Raw genomic sequence first — 16,982 nt, forward strand, 5'->3', positions numbered from 1 at the left:
TTCTTAGGTGCCGTTTCCACGTAGATGGATATTTTTAAAAGTGCATTGTGTAATATTTTTTTTATTAAATTTCAAATATTCAATATGACTGAGAACATTTCACTTTCCATACATGAAAAGGGGGGTCTTCTCCATAGTCCGCCATTTTGAATGTCCAGAAAATGACATTTTTAGCTGCAAAACTTACTGTGCTTTAGTCATACTAGTAAATATTGGTTTAATTATAAAATATTTATCTAAAGATCAAATTTGGCAATAGGCAGCACAGTTTCAACGAGCTTCATAGTTGCAATATCTACTCTGGCCACCACCCTACACGGTGCACCTTTAAATGTGGATATTTTTTCTCCTGTTTAGGTGGAAATGCAACATGTGGATAAAAATAAAAGCTCCATTGTAACAAGTGTATTTTAGCCCCATAAAGGGGATATTTTTAAAGCCAGATTTTTTTTTTTTTGTGGGTTTTAAAATTCTGCTTACATGAAACAGGTCAAAACCAATGTGAACAGGAGAAAAAAATATCCACATTTAAAAATATCTGGCAACGTGGGAACATTACCTCAAATGCATTCTCTGGCCCAGCCGCCACAGAACAGTAACATAATTTCAATTAATGTTTTTGTGAGTCAAAGCAGTGGTTAGTGGACTATGTAATTTTTGGCTCTTTTAGAACTTGGAAATTTGATCCTGGTGGTAAATATTATTGAAAGATGAAGTTTGTGAATGGGCAGCAAAAATTCTGGATATAAAGTACTGCAAAACGACATACTCTACCGTGAAGTGATGAGCATTAATGTCAGCACGGTCCCATGATTTACAAAAATCTCAACGCAAATCGTGAGGAAAACCTGTAATTTATTACAAACAAAAGAACTTAGAATGAAGTCAGAAAATACAAGATCGTTTTTTTTTTTCTTCAATAGTACTCTCATTTCGGTATTTATCTATGAAAGACTTCCAATTCAAAAGCTGGTCATGAAACATCTTTAATCATCTGGTCGTGTTGCATCAAGGATCTTCGTGGACAGTGAGTGCACATCAGGTTGGGCACGCTCCAGTCCTGTCCGCCTTCCGTAGTTGCCGTTGTAAGTGCACAGGGGTGTGACTGATGAGACCTCGTGTCCACCATCATGTCCCGTTTACTGAACGTCATAATGCCAACCTTGCTGGCCTCATGAAAAAAACGAGGTGGCAGGGCTTTTTTTTATTTTGTACTCTCCAAAATAGACACTGAATATATATAGATATCACTATATATACTTATATATTATATATATACACATCCATACATACATATCTTTTATTTATGTGATGTCCAAAAAATTAAAAATGTACACATTTATTACAAAACTTGTAACAAAGACTGGAAAGTGTTACCATTCAGTCTGCAACAAATGAAGCTTGGTGACTTCACTTTTCACAACCGCTTGCTGCGAGGGGTGGCTAAACTCCTCAAGGTTGTGTTAAAACAGTCACTTTAACAGTCTCTGGTCTGTAATTACTTTTTGGGGGGTGGAGGAGGAGGGCTGAGCAAACCCGTTCAGATATCAAAGTTCCTTCGCAGACTTTTTTTTTTTGCCTCTGTGACCTTACAGCTGGTTGGTGGTGGGAATGTGTCACTAATGGCCAGGAAAGAAATGAGGATGCAACAAAAAAAAAGATGTAATAAAAAGAAAAATTTTCCCCGTGTAGAAAAAAACAAACAAACGACCTGTTCCTTTATTACCAAGTAGTGCAACAACGAAACACTGCATGTCTTCTGCCACCCAGACGTCTGCCTCGACCACAGCACTGCTGCACGCATCCACAACGCTTCTGATTTCAGTTCCGTACACTTTGGAAACTACAGCATTTATTTAAGCCTTTTTGTTCTGTCACAGAGGTGTGTGTGTGTGTGCTGTTGTTGACCTGTGTTATCCTACCTTGGACCAGACGTAAACAAAGATCCAGCTGAAATAGAAGGACAATGGAGGTGGAGGAAGAGGAGCCAACGAAGCCAAAAAGAAGACGGAGTTTTAAAAACTGAGTGTATGCGACACTAGGAACTATTGTGGATGTTGGTGATGTCAGAGACCCTTTTCACCCCTTTCCCCACTTGGTGGGTGGAGTAGGAAAGGTGACTCGGCCCTATGGCCTGTACTAGTCCAGTAGCAGGTGAGTGTATTGTGGACCTCGGAACCAAAACCAGAACCAGAGCAAGTGGACAGTGGTGGCAGCAACAGCAGCAGTGGTCTTAGTTTAGCAAGGGCAGAGCAGGGCGGAGTGTGGTGGAGTGGAGTGGGGCAGGATGGGGCAAATAGGTGCCCCTGCCTGCCCTGGCTCCACAGAGCCAGCTGAAGAGCAGGGGAACAGGAGGCTTTCAGAAGGCCTGCTGCGCTGGGTTGTAGTTGAAGGTCGTTGGCACGTGGGGCCGCTCCTCCAGCTTGTCGTATTCGAGGTGAAATTCCTGAGAAAGACATTCAATTATTAATAGAATGGATTTCTTTTTAATCCTTTTATTTCAACACAACAAAAAAACATATAAACCCAAATATCACCGGTTCAGATTTCATACAGGATGCACAAAATGGAGGAAATCGGATTCCTAGACAAGTTGTTACAACAACTACCAGTATGTTTTTTTTCCTTTCTAATGTGGGCCAATGCCGCAACATCTCGTTCTAAGTATGCATCGCCGAGGTTGAATGAATGACAATAGAATAAAGTCCAAGTCTATGCGAATACCCAGTCATTGCCCTTTTACTCAACAACTGCTTCCATCCTCCATAAGCCCCATTTGCCTTTACCTTTGCTACTTTCCTCCAGTTAAGACAGTCAAAGAAGTAGTACGTCCCCCTCTCGTAGGTGTTGGTCTTTAGTGTGGGCTCCATGCCTGGCGCTCGTGTGATCCAAACCCGCTCCTCCTTGTGGTACCGCCAGTCCCTGTTGAAGCTGACCACAGACAAGCAAGAATACAGAATTACAGACAGATATCGACATAATGGCGATATGCTCGATTGACTCTTACACCCACCCACCCGGTCATGAAGTCCTATGCCAGAAACATGGTGACATTTCCAAATGAATCAAATATGATTTTGCTGTTATATTGTTATACTTTTTCCGAAGAAGAGATATTTCCTCTGCAGTTCATAATGGCCATTTGCTTATCACTGATAATTGCACTGGTTCCTTTTACAGTGTGCCTAAATCTACACAGATTTCAATCTAAAATACCCAAAAATAAAGCATAATCCTTATCCAAACCTCCTGATTACCCCATGTAATTACATATTACATTACACACACACCTTATTACACCGTTTTATAATGCAGACACGCCATAGAAAACTTAACGGCTAACTGTTACAGGATGAATCATGATATCATTGCCTTTCTACATTACTAGTGCAACAAGATCACTTACAGTTCCACCGCTGCCAGGAGTTGCAAGAGATCTCCGCCATTCATGTAGTACAGGTAGAATAGAAGGTCTTCACCATATCGAGCCAGTTTGATGGCAGCCAGCTATTGGAACACAACCGGGGAGCAAATGAGACATGTGGTTGCCTACTAGAGTATGACACGGGAGTGGATTTTCACTCCCGTCCCATCCCGGTCCCAGAAAAAAAAATCCCATCCCATCCGGTCCCGGGCTGGAGTAAAAAAAAAAAAAAAGACAGATCCCGTCCCGTCCACTCCTGTACTGTAAGAATGTCTCCCAATCCCACCCGCTCCCACTCAAAATCTTTCATTTTCGTTCTCGTTCATTTTTATTCCCATTCCCATTCAGCTTTACTCCTGCTCCTGTTCATCTTTAAAATGTTGACGTGGGACCCACGGGACCTCCCGAAAAATGTCATCCTCTTTTGCCTACATTTTCATTGCCTACATTTATCTTTGGTTATGCTTATGAAAAACAAGCAGTGAATGCATCAGCACCTACTAGAACTGTATACAAAACAAAGACATGCACAGGAGTACAAGCCAACCTTCCATCCACATTTCACTTTCACTGTGTATTCATGCTAAGCACTTCCCACAACACAATACATATAAAAACATGTATGCCTCTCTGAAATAGTATAAACCACATCACTCTGGACACATACCTTATCCCTTATGTGAATGTTGGTCAAGTATTCCGATGGGACGTGGAAGTCTTTAAAAAGAAAAAGAAAAAAACACTTGTTACAAAATCAAATAAACAACATGCAAATAACCAAGCATCCCCATACTCCACCACTTAAAAGGAAGACTACAACTTATAACCATTGCAACTTCATATTGAGTCTTGAAGAAGTGCGATACTGCCATCTACAGTGCTAAGGGAACTCCATTTACAAGTATTCTCAACCTCAAGACTCCAAAGGTCTCCTAAAGGGGCGTTCACCCGACATCACATGGATACCGGAACAGAAAGAACCTGAAGTATCTCTCTCCTATACGATTCTTTGACTGCGCTGCACTTACCGATGTCCTGTGGTCGACATGGTGCTGAGGCCCATGGAGAGGCAAATTTGGGATACAAATTCCTGTGGAAGAAATCATGTCAATTGCTTGATTCTGAGTTAAAATGTGGATATAAAAGATGTTTTTTTTTTTTGTGGTAATATAAAGTCATGTAATGCATTTTAGACAAGTCAAATAAATCGTTCCCCGGCCCAGCCATTGCTTAGTCGGCTGGGCACTGACTGGACTGCTATTCGGGCGACCCGGGTTCGATTCCCGACCTGGGTCATTTCCCATTCCTCCCCAATCTCTCTCTCTCCCACTCTTCATTGTCCTGTCTGAATAAAAAAATAAATCGTTCCCCTAATGCCGTCTTACTCTGGGGAGTTGAGGTTGAGACCTAGTGTTGTTAGGTCACTGCCCAGTGCCAAATGGACCATTCCAGGATCCGTCTCCGCTGCTCGGATAAACGTCAACAGTCCGATCATCCCAAACTGGTCCGTCACCATCCCCGAGGGAATGTTGGTCACCTTACCTGAAAATCACAGCCGGGAAAGCAAATGTTCACAACTGATTTGATTTGTACGGCTATAGCTCGATGACTACTTTTATTGCTCATTTGATGGATCAGATTACAAAATGACAAATGTGCATTTTCAGCTTGTTGAAACACAGACTTTTAGAACTGTGATGTGATGTGCTAAATAAACGGCATCACTTCTATAAACAAATATTCAACCATTGAAGAAAATTCAAGAGACACCGCACACTGCTTACTTTTCTTTACTTTGTAAAAATATTCAACCATTATTGGCCCATTAGCCAATTTTAGATGTCTGACTCACCGTCAGGTAAAACCTGAATGCCTTTTTTCGGTTGGCTGTTGTTCTGTGTTGATGGCTTATCACCAGGAAACTTTGGCCCGTCCACAGTAGAACTGTTCTTGTTTAAAGAGTTCAGATTCTGTTGAACAAAAATAAATAAATAAAAATAAATGACACTGGCCATGCTGATGAAAAGAAAAGCAGCTAAGGCAGAATGCAACACAGTATTCAGAAATAAGTTTTTAAAAAAAAAGAGAAGAGAAAAGATGCCATCATCTCCCAAGAGTCTAAAACTAAATCACCCCATGACAGCCACAGGTGAATACTTTGACCACTGAATAAAAGCGACTTCTCTCAATCTTGATAAAAGGCAGGATCACATTTCAATCAAGTTTGGTATGAAAGTGATGGTCTTTTACTCAGGCGTCACTCACCGATTTGCCCTCGTCACTGGTTAATGTGGAGTCCTTGTAGTTGGGCCCAGGGAGTGCAGGGAAGTCCTCGTTGTGAATCGAGAAATCTTGAGACTGTTCGTTCGATGGCTTCGTGACCATCCCGACTAAAAGCCAGAAAAAAATGGAGGAGTACTTGAGTATACTTGCCTTTAATAAAGTCACCACTTTAAAACATGCACTTTGGTTGAACAGATATGATGGTGATGAATAGACTACATTTATATAGCACATCGTTACTGAAGTGCTCACATTGAATGCAAGTACACATCCATTGAAAGTCTTCATATCTCCAAAGCGGTACCTGACTTCATGTCCCGTGTCTTGGGATGCCAAAATGCAAAACTGAACCAGCCATCCTCATGTCATGCGTGTGTGCGTGCGTGCGTGCGTGCGTACCATAGGGTGCTCTCCCTGCCAGGGGGTTGTGTAGGGGTGTGGGGTTGACGCCCCCCTCCCTCCGAGTCCTGTCCGCTAGCGCTGGGAAGTCTGAGAGGTCTAAACCCGTTACATTTTCACTTCCATCTTCACATAAAAACAAAAAGAGAAAAACAATTAGGTTACACATGATTTTCAATATTACACATAAAAAAAAAAAATCAGCTTCCCAATAAACGTTTCATTTTACTTTACATTTTTACTTTCATTTCATTTTAAATGTGAAGCTGCTTGATGAAGATCAGAAACCCAAAATGCAACTATTACAACTGTGCAAATGAGGACAGTGTGTAGTTGTTAACTTTGGTGACTTTGTGGACTTCCTCAAACCCACCTGACCAAAGGAAGAAGTCCTCTAAAAATATTTTGCAATTAGTTTAGGTCTGACATCAATTTTTAGCCACATTTTTGGATGCGACATAAGTCTGTGGACCTTTTTACCCCAAATAACGTGTTGCTAAGGAACTAGCAGAAGTTTCATCTATGAGAACACTTACCTGTGCCATTGAAGATGTTACTTGATAGGGAGCTGTTCATGCCAAACGCCTGATTCCTGTTCATTCCAAAGCCAGACATACTGTGGGAAGTAGAGAACACCATAGTAGTGGAAGTTAATAATAATAATAATAATAATAATAATAATAATAATAATAATAATAATAATAAAATATATATAAATTATATTCAATTTGATAATAAAAGAATAAAGGTGCCCAGCAGAAAATGCAAATGATCACATATGACATACACATGATACAAGTGTGTGTGTGTGTGTGTGTGTGTGTGTGTGTGTGTGTGTGAGTGTGAGTGTGAGTGTGTGTGTGTTGTCACACATTCTCTCTCTGTCTTGGCAACAATTCTAATCATGTTGGCAATGTTTATTTGTAGCCTTCAAATGAAAAATCCTCCTTTGAAAATCATGTGGCTTGCATTTGATTTCTGTGGACATTTGTGTACGGTATGTGCATTTCTTGTTGTGCGTGCATCATGCACGTCACCTGTTGATGGTAAAGGGTTGTCGTGCCGCCTGCTGCTTGGGCATGCATATGATGCTGGGGGAGCTGCGGTTGGGGCTGCCCAGCCCCGAGCTGCTCATGCTGTTGGTCCGGCCGCTCATGCCCAGCCCGGGCCCCGGGCCCACCTGCGAATGGTTCATCATGTTCCGGCTGTTCATGGGCAGGATACCCCTGTTGGGTGGTTCACACACATACAAAATATCAATGCTCTAAATTAACATTTTTCCATCACCAGCTAAAAATGGCTAGTAGATGTTAATCTTACTAGCCAGCCAAACACACTCTCACTAATGGGTTGAAGTGGTTTATAAGTTGATCTTTTCTATCAGCCAAACGGAAATTTCACTAGCATTTGTCCGGTTGGCTGGTGTTAATTTAGAGCCCTGGAGAGTATAGTGGGAAACAAGTCTTAAGTCAACTCACAAGTTAAATTGACTATATCGAAAATTTCTTCACGCGTACAGGTCATACAAAGGAATTGAAATTACATTTCTGTCTATCCCATGCAATGACAGACATGGTCAGGAAAGACTAATGTATGCAAATTTAAACACAATTTATATTGTCCCAAAGTGTTTAATCACAGATCGTTTGGTTATGACACTAAGGTGTCCTGTATAGTAAAAAGCACAGAAGACCCCCAACCACTCCACTGCTCAATTCTGTATTTCAATGAACTTTTTGTTTTGCAAGTCATTGGTCTAAAGTTAGTTGAAAGAAGGAAGCGAAGGACGGCACTCTTGAGATTTGTTCTTTGTTTATTCACCCACAAACGTTTCGGACACGCTTGAAGGAGGGCTCTGCCCGAAACGTTCATGCGACTTCGCTTCCTTCTTTCATTTATGCCATGTGAGAATAATTAGGCGAGTATGAGCACGTCTCCTTCACTTTCTCAAGTTTATTTTTTTCTTTATAAAACTTTTCTTCACGAAGGCACTCCAAGAAGTATAGTTTTTTAATTATTATTACAATGACTTGCCCACTAAGGACTTTAAAATTGCCCACATGTTAGCAGCGATTGGGCCTTCTTCAGGGCATTGGATTTAGCATGTCATTGGATTTACTTTACACCTACATGTATTTGCCATTGCAGTGATTCTTAAGCGGTGGGCCGTGAAGGTATTCCAAGTGGGCCTTGAAATAATTTTCTAAAAATCTAAATAAAATTGGTTGCTGTTGACTATCCGCTTGAGTGGTATTGTGCATTGACCCAGAGGTGAACCCCGAACATTTCTGAAAATGTCCAGTGGGCCCTAAGAAAATGTTGGGAACCCCTGTGCTAATATATTCAAGTGTACTGTTTGAAACAGCCAACGTAATGATGTTGCCTACCGGTTAGGCGAGGGTGGAGTGTGAAGTGACACTGTGGGTACCCCTGTCGTCGGAGTAATATGGCTCGGTATCTGGACGCTTTGTGTTAGGCTGCGATTTAGCTGTGGGGTGTTATTGCTCATGCCCCTCATAGGGAAGCCAAGTGCACCTGGCGGGAGACAAGACACACACACAGCACAACCCATTATTGTGAGTACTTGAAACAAAACACTTGTAGAGAGTTACTTGGGCACAATCCCTGGTGCTGAACAAAAAAGTAACGTCTCTGTGGAAAAAATCTCTGCACACTCCCCTGGACTTTCTTCTTCCCCAAGTCATCCTGAATCTGAGGGGGACAGAGAGGTCGAAGCATCATCATGCTTGCCAATGAATGAATAAAAGGGGGGAGATAACTTGGGGAAGAAGAAAGTCCAGGGGAGTGTGCGGACCTTTTCTTCCACGGATACTTAAACAAAACAGACTTATGTTTTATCTGAACCAAAAGCTGGTGCACAAGCAGCAAGCATGGACAAACAACCATAAAAACGTGTACCGCGCCACAAATGCTTTCTCTTGCAACTATAATAAAGATTGACAACACAACAATGAACGCATTAATAAAGGAATAATAAAAGGAGGTGAGTGAGAAGGGCACTTCTGTGGTATGCAAACACAACAATCATAGGCTACTGAATGTGGCGATATTGAAGCGTGACTTACTTTGGGGTCCGTACAGACTTGCACCCAGTTGTGATAACTGCCCTGATGAGGAGGGGGAGGGAGACGCCAGTATCTACAGAGGGACACAGAAGTTACATTATGACATAGTGACTGACTACTACATCACAAAATAAAATCACAGAGATTATAGACAACAGTCAATCAGATCTGCACAATTTGATTTGTGAAGTGAATGTGCTTGGTTGGGAAATGTGCCAAGACAAAAGCAGTGAGGGAGAGCATCTAACGTGCCTGTGGCCATGCCTATCCCTGTATGGGCTTGGCTTGACCAATACAAACACCTAACCCCACAATAAATGCACAACACTTCATAATTTCGTGTGTGCCACCAGCCCCCACTGGCGATGTGCGACGTCTCCTGAATGTCTGTTTTTTGGGAGGCCAAGCGCTGTTTGGTGGTACAATGGGTGGGACAGTGGAAGTCGGAGGCGCCGTGCGTGTTGGTGCAATGGATGAAGGGAATTTGTTTTTATTTTGCTTTAGAAAGTTATCAGTTATACTTTAATGGGGAAATTAGATAGGTTTTTGAAATTTTGGTACGTGTTCTGTGATTTTCTTAAAAGTAATAATATTAGAGTAGAGGGCTGGGATACAGTGGGTATTTGAATGGGAATTGGGATGATTATTGGAATGATGATCATTTTGTTTTTTTTGTTTATGCTTTTTTTGTTGTTATATGTATTTCGTTTTTTTTGTGTGTGTGGGTTGTGATGTTCTGTAAAATAATAAAAGTTCACTAAAGAAATGTTTGAAAAAAAGTGTGTGCCACCATTGTTGTCAGCGTCTTGTGCTCGTCACTTACATGATGTGACTTACATGACGGTCAGATCAGATCACAAGTTATGTGGAAAACTAAGCAATTTCAGTGGGTTCTCATGCATATGGATATTGTATGAGAACAATATGCATAGTTATACTTACGTCTTTCTCTGATCGATGTGGAAACATGGATGGCTGGCCATAGTACATACTGTCATCAGGGTAGTCGCCATCAACCCCCTCTCCAAACTTCTTCCTTGTTGCACCAAACATACCGTTTGTCACCTGTAATGAAACACTAGGTTAAGTTAAGTGGTCAGGTTAAGTTTATCCATGTTTAAACATGGATAAAAAGGAAAAGGAAAAAATGAAAGAAAACAGTGTGAGGATGAGGATGTTTTGCTTTTGTGTTTAAACATCTGTGTTTATGACGATAATGTCACTACAAAATGTTTCAAAAATTATAAGTTTCACATGCCGATTTGGAGTAGAGCTAGCCCTATGTAAGGTGTAGAAATGAGAACAAATAGTGACAAAATTCCATTTTCTTATTCATTGACATTACTAATTTGTTAACATCTTTTTCAGGAATAAGATCTAGGGTAATCTGTTAAGAGCCAGAGAACATGTTCAGCAGTCTTGCCCATTTTGTTTTGATTGGTCAAACTAGGCAAAACAAAACACAGTAGCACTACTGTGTAGGCCTATGATTTCACTGTTTCACAAAGACCAAAACATAATCCACACACCCCCATTGAGGCATATAATTCTGTAGAATTATTTTTTCTATCCAGGAGGTTAAATTACTGTTTCTTGAAAACACAGTTATACGTGAGTTGCTTTATTGAATTCAGTGAGTTCAAGTTCAGAGTGACTTGCCACAAATTAATCAATGGTGTTACACTCTAGGCTACAGTTGCAATTATTAAAAATAAGGGACACAGTAACGGGCTTTCCAACTTGGCTAGAATGTAGCAAATTATGAATCTTCCTCTGCCACTTAGCTAACCTCTTTCCCATTCATAGGAACATAAAAATAGATACCACCGGTAAACAAAAAGTTGCATCTCAAATTATCCCTTTCCCGTCTGCTGTCAGTTGTGTTATTTTGGCAATATGCTGAACATTACAATCATCATTTCATGATAATGGCGAAATAGGATAGTCAATGGACTTGCTACACAAATAGGACAGCTAACAGCATCAAGCTAACTACCATCTGCTAATAGCCGCAGATAAAGACAGCACACGCAAATAGTCATTATGCCATATAATTCATACACAGTTAACATGTATTCCATGCACTAATCACATATAACACAATACACAACTGACTACCCTTTCCTGTTGTACCGTACGCAACATTAAGAATTAAGTAAACTAAAGCGACATAGGCTATGTTAACTATCTAAAATACCACGTTCAGTGACAGTGGGGCTAGCTAAACAGCCTACTGTGTTCTTTGATACCCACAAGCTCACCTGCTACCAAATAAAACTTGATAAAGGCTTACATCCAGGACAAGAGACGGAGCAGCAGGCAGTACCTGTCAGTCTGTCTGGTTTACTAATCGATACGGATACAGACGTTGTTTTATGTTTGTTACATAGTTCTGAAAGCACATAAACACAGACACAAGTGGCTGACAGCTAGTTGCACTGAGAGCTAGCAAAGGACTGAACAGCTACCATAAACCACAGAGCGACTGGCCCGCCTGCTTCCAAGCAGGGTTCTTTAGCGATGAGGACAATCAAGAAATGGTGTTAAATAGTTCTATTAAACTCTGATGTTCAGTAAGAAGGCGGAATAGATCTTTTGAAGCACAAGGCCTTATCTAAGTCCCCCGTAAGCATGCTAACATTAGCTCACTACTAAGCCAGCAAGCTTGCATCACAGTAGCCTTCAGACCAAACAGTCCCTTACTTATTACATTTACTACTGGATATCACTCGCTGCAGGACTGCTAAAAACACGAAAGGACCACGCAGCAATCGCGCCACTCATCTTGAAAGTGCACAATGTTTCGAATAAAGAAAGACATGAAACTCACCACATTAATTTCCCTTCCAGCAGATCCAAGATGGCTGTGGGTTCTACAATAGAGAATCCTGGGTGGACACCCTTTCCCCTTTGACCCCATGTCAATTGTCAACATATACATGACCTTAATGCGCATCCTTTCCAAGCGTCTGAGTATGGTGTGGTCTTGTGAAGGATGCTGGGGCTGTCATTCTCTCTGTGAGAATAGGAGTTTACTTATACCTCAGAATAAGAGGATCACATAGCAGGCCTACCTTGCACACAGGGGTTATAACTAGGGTAGTGTTGTGTTGTAGCTGGCTGTGTGTTATTCTTACACAGGATCTGGATTTAGCCTAGGTAGGCTATTGAGGATTGTCTCAAACAACATGCAAGGCATCAAGCCCTCTGACAATTTCTCACTGTGCATGTACAATAAAGCTAGGGCCTACCAGGTGGTCAGTGAAGAAAATAGGTAGAATACTAAATGTATACATATTTTGAAACAAAAAAGTGAAAGCCCATTTGGAAACTACAACTCCCATTGTCATTGGGACACAGCACTCCACAACACACAACGACATTGCATTTATGCCTCACCCGTGCAAGGGGGCAGCCCTCAATGGCGCCCCTAGGGAGCAGTGTGACAGGACGGTACCATGCTCAGGGTACCTAACCTCAGTTGTGGAGGAGGATGGGGGAGAGCAGTGGTTGATTACTCCCCCCACCAACCTGGCAGGTCGGGAGTTGAACCGGCAACCTTCGGGCGCAGAGTGATTTATCTTCTGTAATTCTACTGTGATATGTTTGATAATATGGTGGATAATAAGGAAGTCGGCCTGACGTGATCCACACTGCAGCAACTGGAGTACCCGTGATCATGGGCTACATCATCAGGCGCAACACATTGTTCAACAGACCAGATTAGTATGGAGATAAAGATATTCCATCATGTTAGAATAGCTTTTACAAGTGCAAAAACATATGCAGCAGTGCAGGCTAATAGTAGTATATGACTTTCCCATTTGCACTCCTCATGTAGAGATCTGAACGGTATTTAATGTGTTGGGGTTTTGTTTCGCTGTATTAGGTGTTTAAAGATTTATATTCTGAAACCTGAACAAATATGGTCTTTAGAGCATAATGGGAATCAAAACAAACAAGATCTTTTTTGTAAAAAAAACACACAAAAAACCAGGAAAACCAAAGTCCAGGCAACAATCCTGAATAATCCGTTTTGTGCTCATATGGATTGTTTGTCTCTGCTTTTCAGATAGCTGACATCTGTCTTAAGCATACAGGAGTAATTTTGTTTTCATAGTGATTTGAATTTAAGTTTTACTATGGAGGGCTCCCTCTGTTGGTAACAGTTGTCTCTTAAAAGTCCTAGCTTGCTTTGCAAAGTTTCAATAGTTTACTCACTTAGTGTGTTCTAACCTTGATGATAAATATATTTAAATCCATTCATGCCTAGACCAAATTGCATTCAAATGGTCAAAACATTAATGAAGCTTGTCCGAATGGCCTCTGGCCAGACCACCACCAGTTGAGAAACAGCAGACTTAAAGGTCCAGTGAGGAATTTTAGTAGTTTATTTCCAAAATTGATGATGCCCATTCACAAATATGCGCTGATAAATTGTTAGAAATTGATGGCGGTAGTGAATGTTCATGAAATAGATGACATTTGTGCATGTTCAACATACATTTTGAAAAGAGACTTGAAATCTTTCCATCTTTTCCACAATCATGAATCTCTTATTTTGCTTCTGAATCCTAAGCATCCTGGGCCATGGATTTCAAGTCTTAACCCTTGGACACATTATTCCAGCATCATTGTTAACCGGTGACAAGGACCCATGTTATATCTTTTTGTCATCCATGTTATTTTCCTTTTTTTATCATCAGTCATAACCATAAGCAAAACAAATGCCTTAAATGTGTTAAGAAAAAAAATCTAGCTGTGCCCAATGTGTTTGTACAAGTATAGTGTGTCTGGTTTGGGCTTGTGTGTGAGCGAAAGTCAAGCTGGCAGCACATAGTATGCCACACACCTTATCCACATCTTCCCCTTATCAGTTTCCATGGCGGCCCTTCACACACACCCACAGGCCAGATGCCATTGTGAGACACAAGTGTCTGCAGCTAAAAACAGCCCAAGGACCAGTGCTGATAAAGAAAAACTAAAATCCCCTACATTATCTTCTTCTGATATATTGCTCTAATGACTCCATTAGAGATAATGCCACTATTAAACTATTTAAATACAGCAGTGTATCATCAGGGGCATATTAGGGAAGTAGTCAGCCTGAGTGTTGACAGAGATGTTAAATTGTCTTGGCATAGCTGGGATGTAGCGCAGACACCATACATAGACGTATATGCCGTTCTGTTTTTCTTTCGCTACATTGCACAGCTTATATCGAGAGGAAAGCACAAATTCGTAACATATTTCAATGTCTCTTTTCAACCAATGTGTGATTTTCATGACCACACATAGGCCCAGCTTTCTGTACTAACAATAATAATAATGTACTTGCACCGTGTACAGCATGATCAGGCTAAATAAACGAAGACCAAATGACCACAGAGTCAAACAAGATCAAATTCACAGAGGGACAAATCAAGTATCTTGAAACTTGAGATGTTGTTTCTGCTGCACTGTGTCAAAAACAATGGGAATGTCTGGTTGTCCCTGGATGATCCAACCAAAGGGTTAAATGTCAGTATGTGAGTATGTGTGTCTGTGCTGCTGCAGCCTTGTGTGGCACAAGTGGAGAGGGCTGTTTGCTGTTGAGGGTCATGCTTTGCACTCATCCGAGGAGCCGGAGCCAAACTAGGAAGACAGGAGCCTCGGTAGACCAAAGAAACATACATCTTGTCAATGAGGGTACAGTGAGAAGACAGTTGTTCTAACCACCTGGCTCAAGGAAAAACCCCTGTGGAGTCTATCTGCACAAGTAACCTTGAAGAAAATTTCCCACATCATGTTTCGAATGAGATGACAGCAGAGAAGAGGAGGGGGTGGACGTGAAAGCCTTAACAGCTTTTTGAAGACCTAAATTTGAATACATTGGATATTAATTGCATTTACATAATTTCAGCAGCAACACAGAGGATTTCATTTTGAGCTGACGACTTTGAGTTACGCCTTCATGTGCATCCGTCATAGAAATCTAGAATTGCACATTTCTTTGATGTGTTAAACCATGCTTGTCAGCGTGTAGTAGAATGGGTAACGTTCTGCGTGGTATTGTGGCCTTCATCCCTACTGAACGCTGCCAGAGGTTTCTGGTGGGCGAACTGAAGGAGCTGCCCCTGGACTGCACGTTGGACCTGAGTTGCCGCCAGCTGAGACACTTTCCAACCAAAGTTTGTGTCTTTGGCGAGCTGCTGAAACTGTACCTGAGTGAAAACCACCTCTACAGCATCCCAGCGGAGCTGTACAGGCTGGGCAAGCTGCAACTGCTGGCCCTGGACTTCAACAGCTTTGAGGACTTCCCCCTGGCTATATGCAACCTGCCCCAGCTCAACATCCTCTACCTGGGCAACAACCGCCTGTCTGACCTGCCCCCGGAGCTGGCCAAGCTGAGGGAGCTCAAGTGCCTGTGGCTGGAGTTCAACTGCTTGGACTCCTTCCCCTCCGTCATCTGCCAGCTCCCCAACCTCAAGACGCTCCACCTGGGCTACAATCAGATCCGCAGCCTGCCCAAAGAGCTGAGTCAGCTGGAGGAGCTCCGCAGCATCTGGCTGGCGGGTAACGCGCTGGAGAAGTTTCCGTCCGTGCTCCTGGGCATGCACTTCCTGGAGGTGATCGACGTGGACCGCAATCTGATCCGAATCTTCCCGTGCCTGACCCACCTGCAGGGACTGAAGGTCATCCTCTACGACCATAACCCCTGTGCCAACGCACCGATGGTGGCTGAGGGGGTGAAGCGAGTCGGCCGCTGGGCAGACTGTGACGACGAAGAGGAGGAGGTGGTGGTGGGGAAGGTGGCAGTGGCGACGGCCGAGTCCTGTGTGGAGGTCACGGAGACAGAAGCACAACAACCAAATGATAATGAGACAAAAACAGCTGAGATATCACCTGACTTGAATGAGATTTTGTAGGCCTAGCAATGCAGCAAGCGGGATATAATATCAGACTGTATTTGTCCCTTGAAAATGTAATTCATAATGCACAATTTACCTAGGGCAGTGGTTCCCAAACGTATTCAGCAGGGACCCCATTTTTATGCAACATCCCTTTTGGTCCATGAACCCTCTTCAGTAGCTCCGTAACCCCTCCAAAGAGGTCCCAACCCCCAGCTTGGGAACCACTGACCTAGGGTAACAAAATCTGAAATGTGGCACAACAGGCCACATCACATATATGTTGTGCACAAGAACCAGATCATTTGTTGCCGATAAGTATCTGCTGAAAACAGAGCAAGGAAGTAATCTGACTTGATTTCAATGAATGATTGAAATCTCCCATCACACCTGTGTCCAGTGGTCGAGTTGAAAATCAAACCGGGGGTGGGGGGGGCTTGAGACGGCTCGAGATTCACTGGCTTGCTCGCACAGGTCTTCGTATGTTCATGAAAGTTACATCGAGTGTAAATATAGAAGCAATGTCCACATTCATTGTTTAAATGAGGCTACGCTAAAGGGTTGGTGAAGGAATGCCTGTTTTAGACGAGGATGATTTTTGACCATTTTCATTGAGGGGGGATGTTTTTTTTTTTTTTTCCAGTTTCATTATAGGGCCTCATCCCCCTACAACATGAGCCCTGCCTGTGTCCAATGATAGTCTTGACAGTGATACAGTTCAGTAGCCTAGAAATCTAGACGCCCCTAGCGACCGCAAATTGAAAGCTTTTTGCTGTACGGGTCTGGCTCGCCGGGCTAACAGTTCAGGTCATCTTCAATCATGCATTCAACTGTCAGCAGGGGTGTCGAGTGCAGACAGGGGGGACAAAGGGGACAGTTGTCCCAGGCCCAGGGAGAGAG

The 16,982-nt window shown here is 42.3% G+C and overlaps 2 protein-coding genes across 2 annotated transcripts; one reads left to right on the plus strand and one right to left on the minus strand.

Annotated features, from left to right (window-relative positions):
* Positions 1 to 835: 835 nt before the first annotated feature.
* On the minus strand, positions 836 to 12,100 carry cnot2 (CCR4-NOT transcription complex, subunit 2). Its single transcript, XM_063196983.1, has 15 exons — positions 12,023 to 12,100; positions 10,135 to 10,257; positions 9,193 to 9,265; positions 8,494 to 8,641; positions 7,144 to 7,332; positions 6,643 to 6,722; positions 6,107 to 6,232; positions 5,690 to 5,814; positions 5,277 to 5,394; positions 4,810 to 4,966; positions 4,453 to 4,514; positions 4,092 to 4,141; positions 3,407 to 3,507; positions 2,787 to 2,931; positions 836 to 2,446 (listed from the first exon to the last, which is right to left on the minus strand). The coding sequence occupies exons 2-15, from the start codon at positions 10,243 to 10,245 to the stop codon at positions 2,360 to 2,362; spliced, it is 1,572 nt and encodes a 523-aa protein (XP_063053053.1). The 5' UTR covers positions 10,246 to 10,257; positions 12,023 to 12,100; the 3' UTR covers positions 836 to 2,359.
* A 2,695-nt stretch (positions 12,101 to 14,795) lies between these two features.
* lrrc10 (leucine rich repeat containing 10) lies at positions 14,796 to 16,719 on the plus strand. Its single transcript, XM_063196077.1, has one exon. The coding sequence runs from the start codon at positions 15,222 to 15,224 to the stop codon at positions 16,098 to 16,100; it is 879 nt and encodes a 292-aa protein (XP_063052147.1). The 5' UTR covers positions 14,796 to 15,221; the 3' UTR covers positions 16,101 to 16,719.
* Positions 16,720 to 16,982: the final 263 nt, after the last annotated feature.

Source organism: Engraulis encrasicolus, chromosome 4 (genome assembly GCF_034702125.1).
Source record: "Engraulis encrasicolus isolate BLACKSEA-1 chromosome 4, IST_EnEncr_1.0, whole genome shotgun sequence".
NCBI classification, from domain to species: domain Eukaryota; kingdom Metazoa; phylum Chordata; class Actinopteri; order Clupeiformes; family Engraulidae; genus Engraulis; species Engraulis encrasicolus.

Bases quoted from the DNA above. Each gene is read 5' to 3' on its own strand.
- lrrc10 (XM_063196077.1), top strand. From the start codon at position 15,222: ATGGGTAACGTTCTGCGTGGTATTGTGGCCTTCATCCCTACTGAACGC.
- cnot2 (XM_063196983.1), bottom strand. From the start codon at position 10,245: ATGTTTGGTGCAACAAGGAAGAAGTTTGGAGAGGGGGTTGATGGCGAC. The intron at 6,233-6,642 runs GTAAGTGTTCTC...TTTTATGTGAAG, and splicing joins TAACATCTTCAATGGCACAG to ATGGAAGTGAAAATGTAACG. The intron at 5,815-6,106 runs GTACGCACGCAC...TCTGGCTTTTAG, and splicing joins GGCAGGGAGAGCACCCTATG to TCGGGATGGTCACGAAGCCA.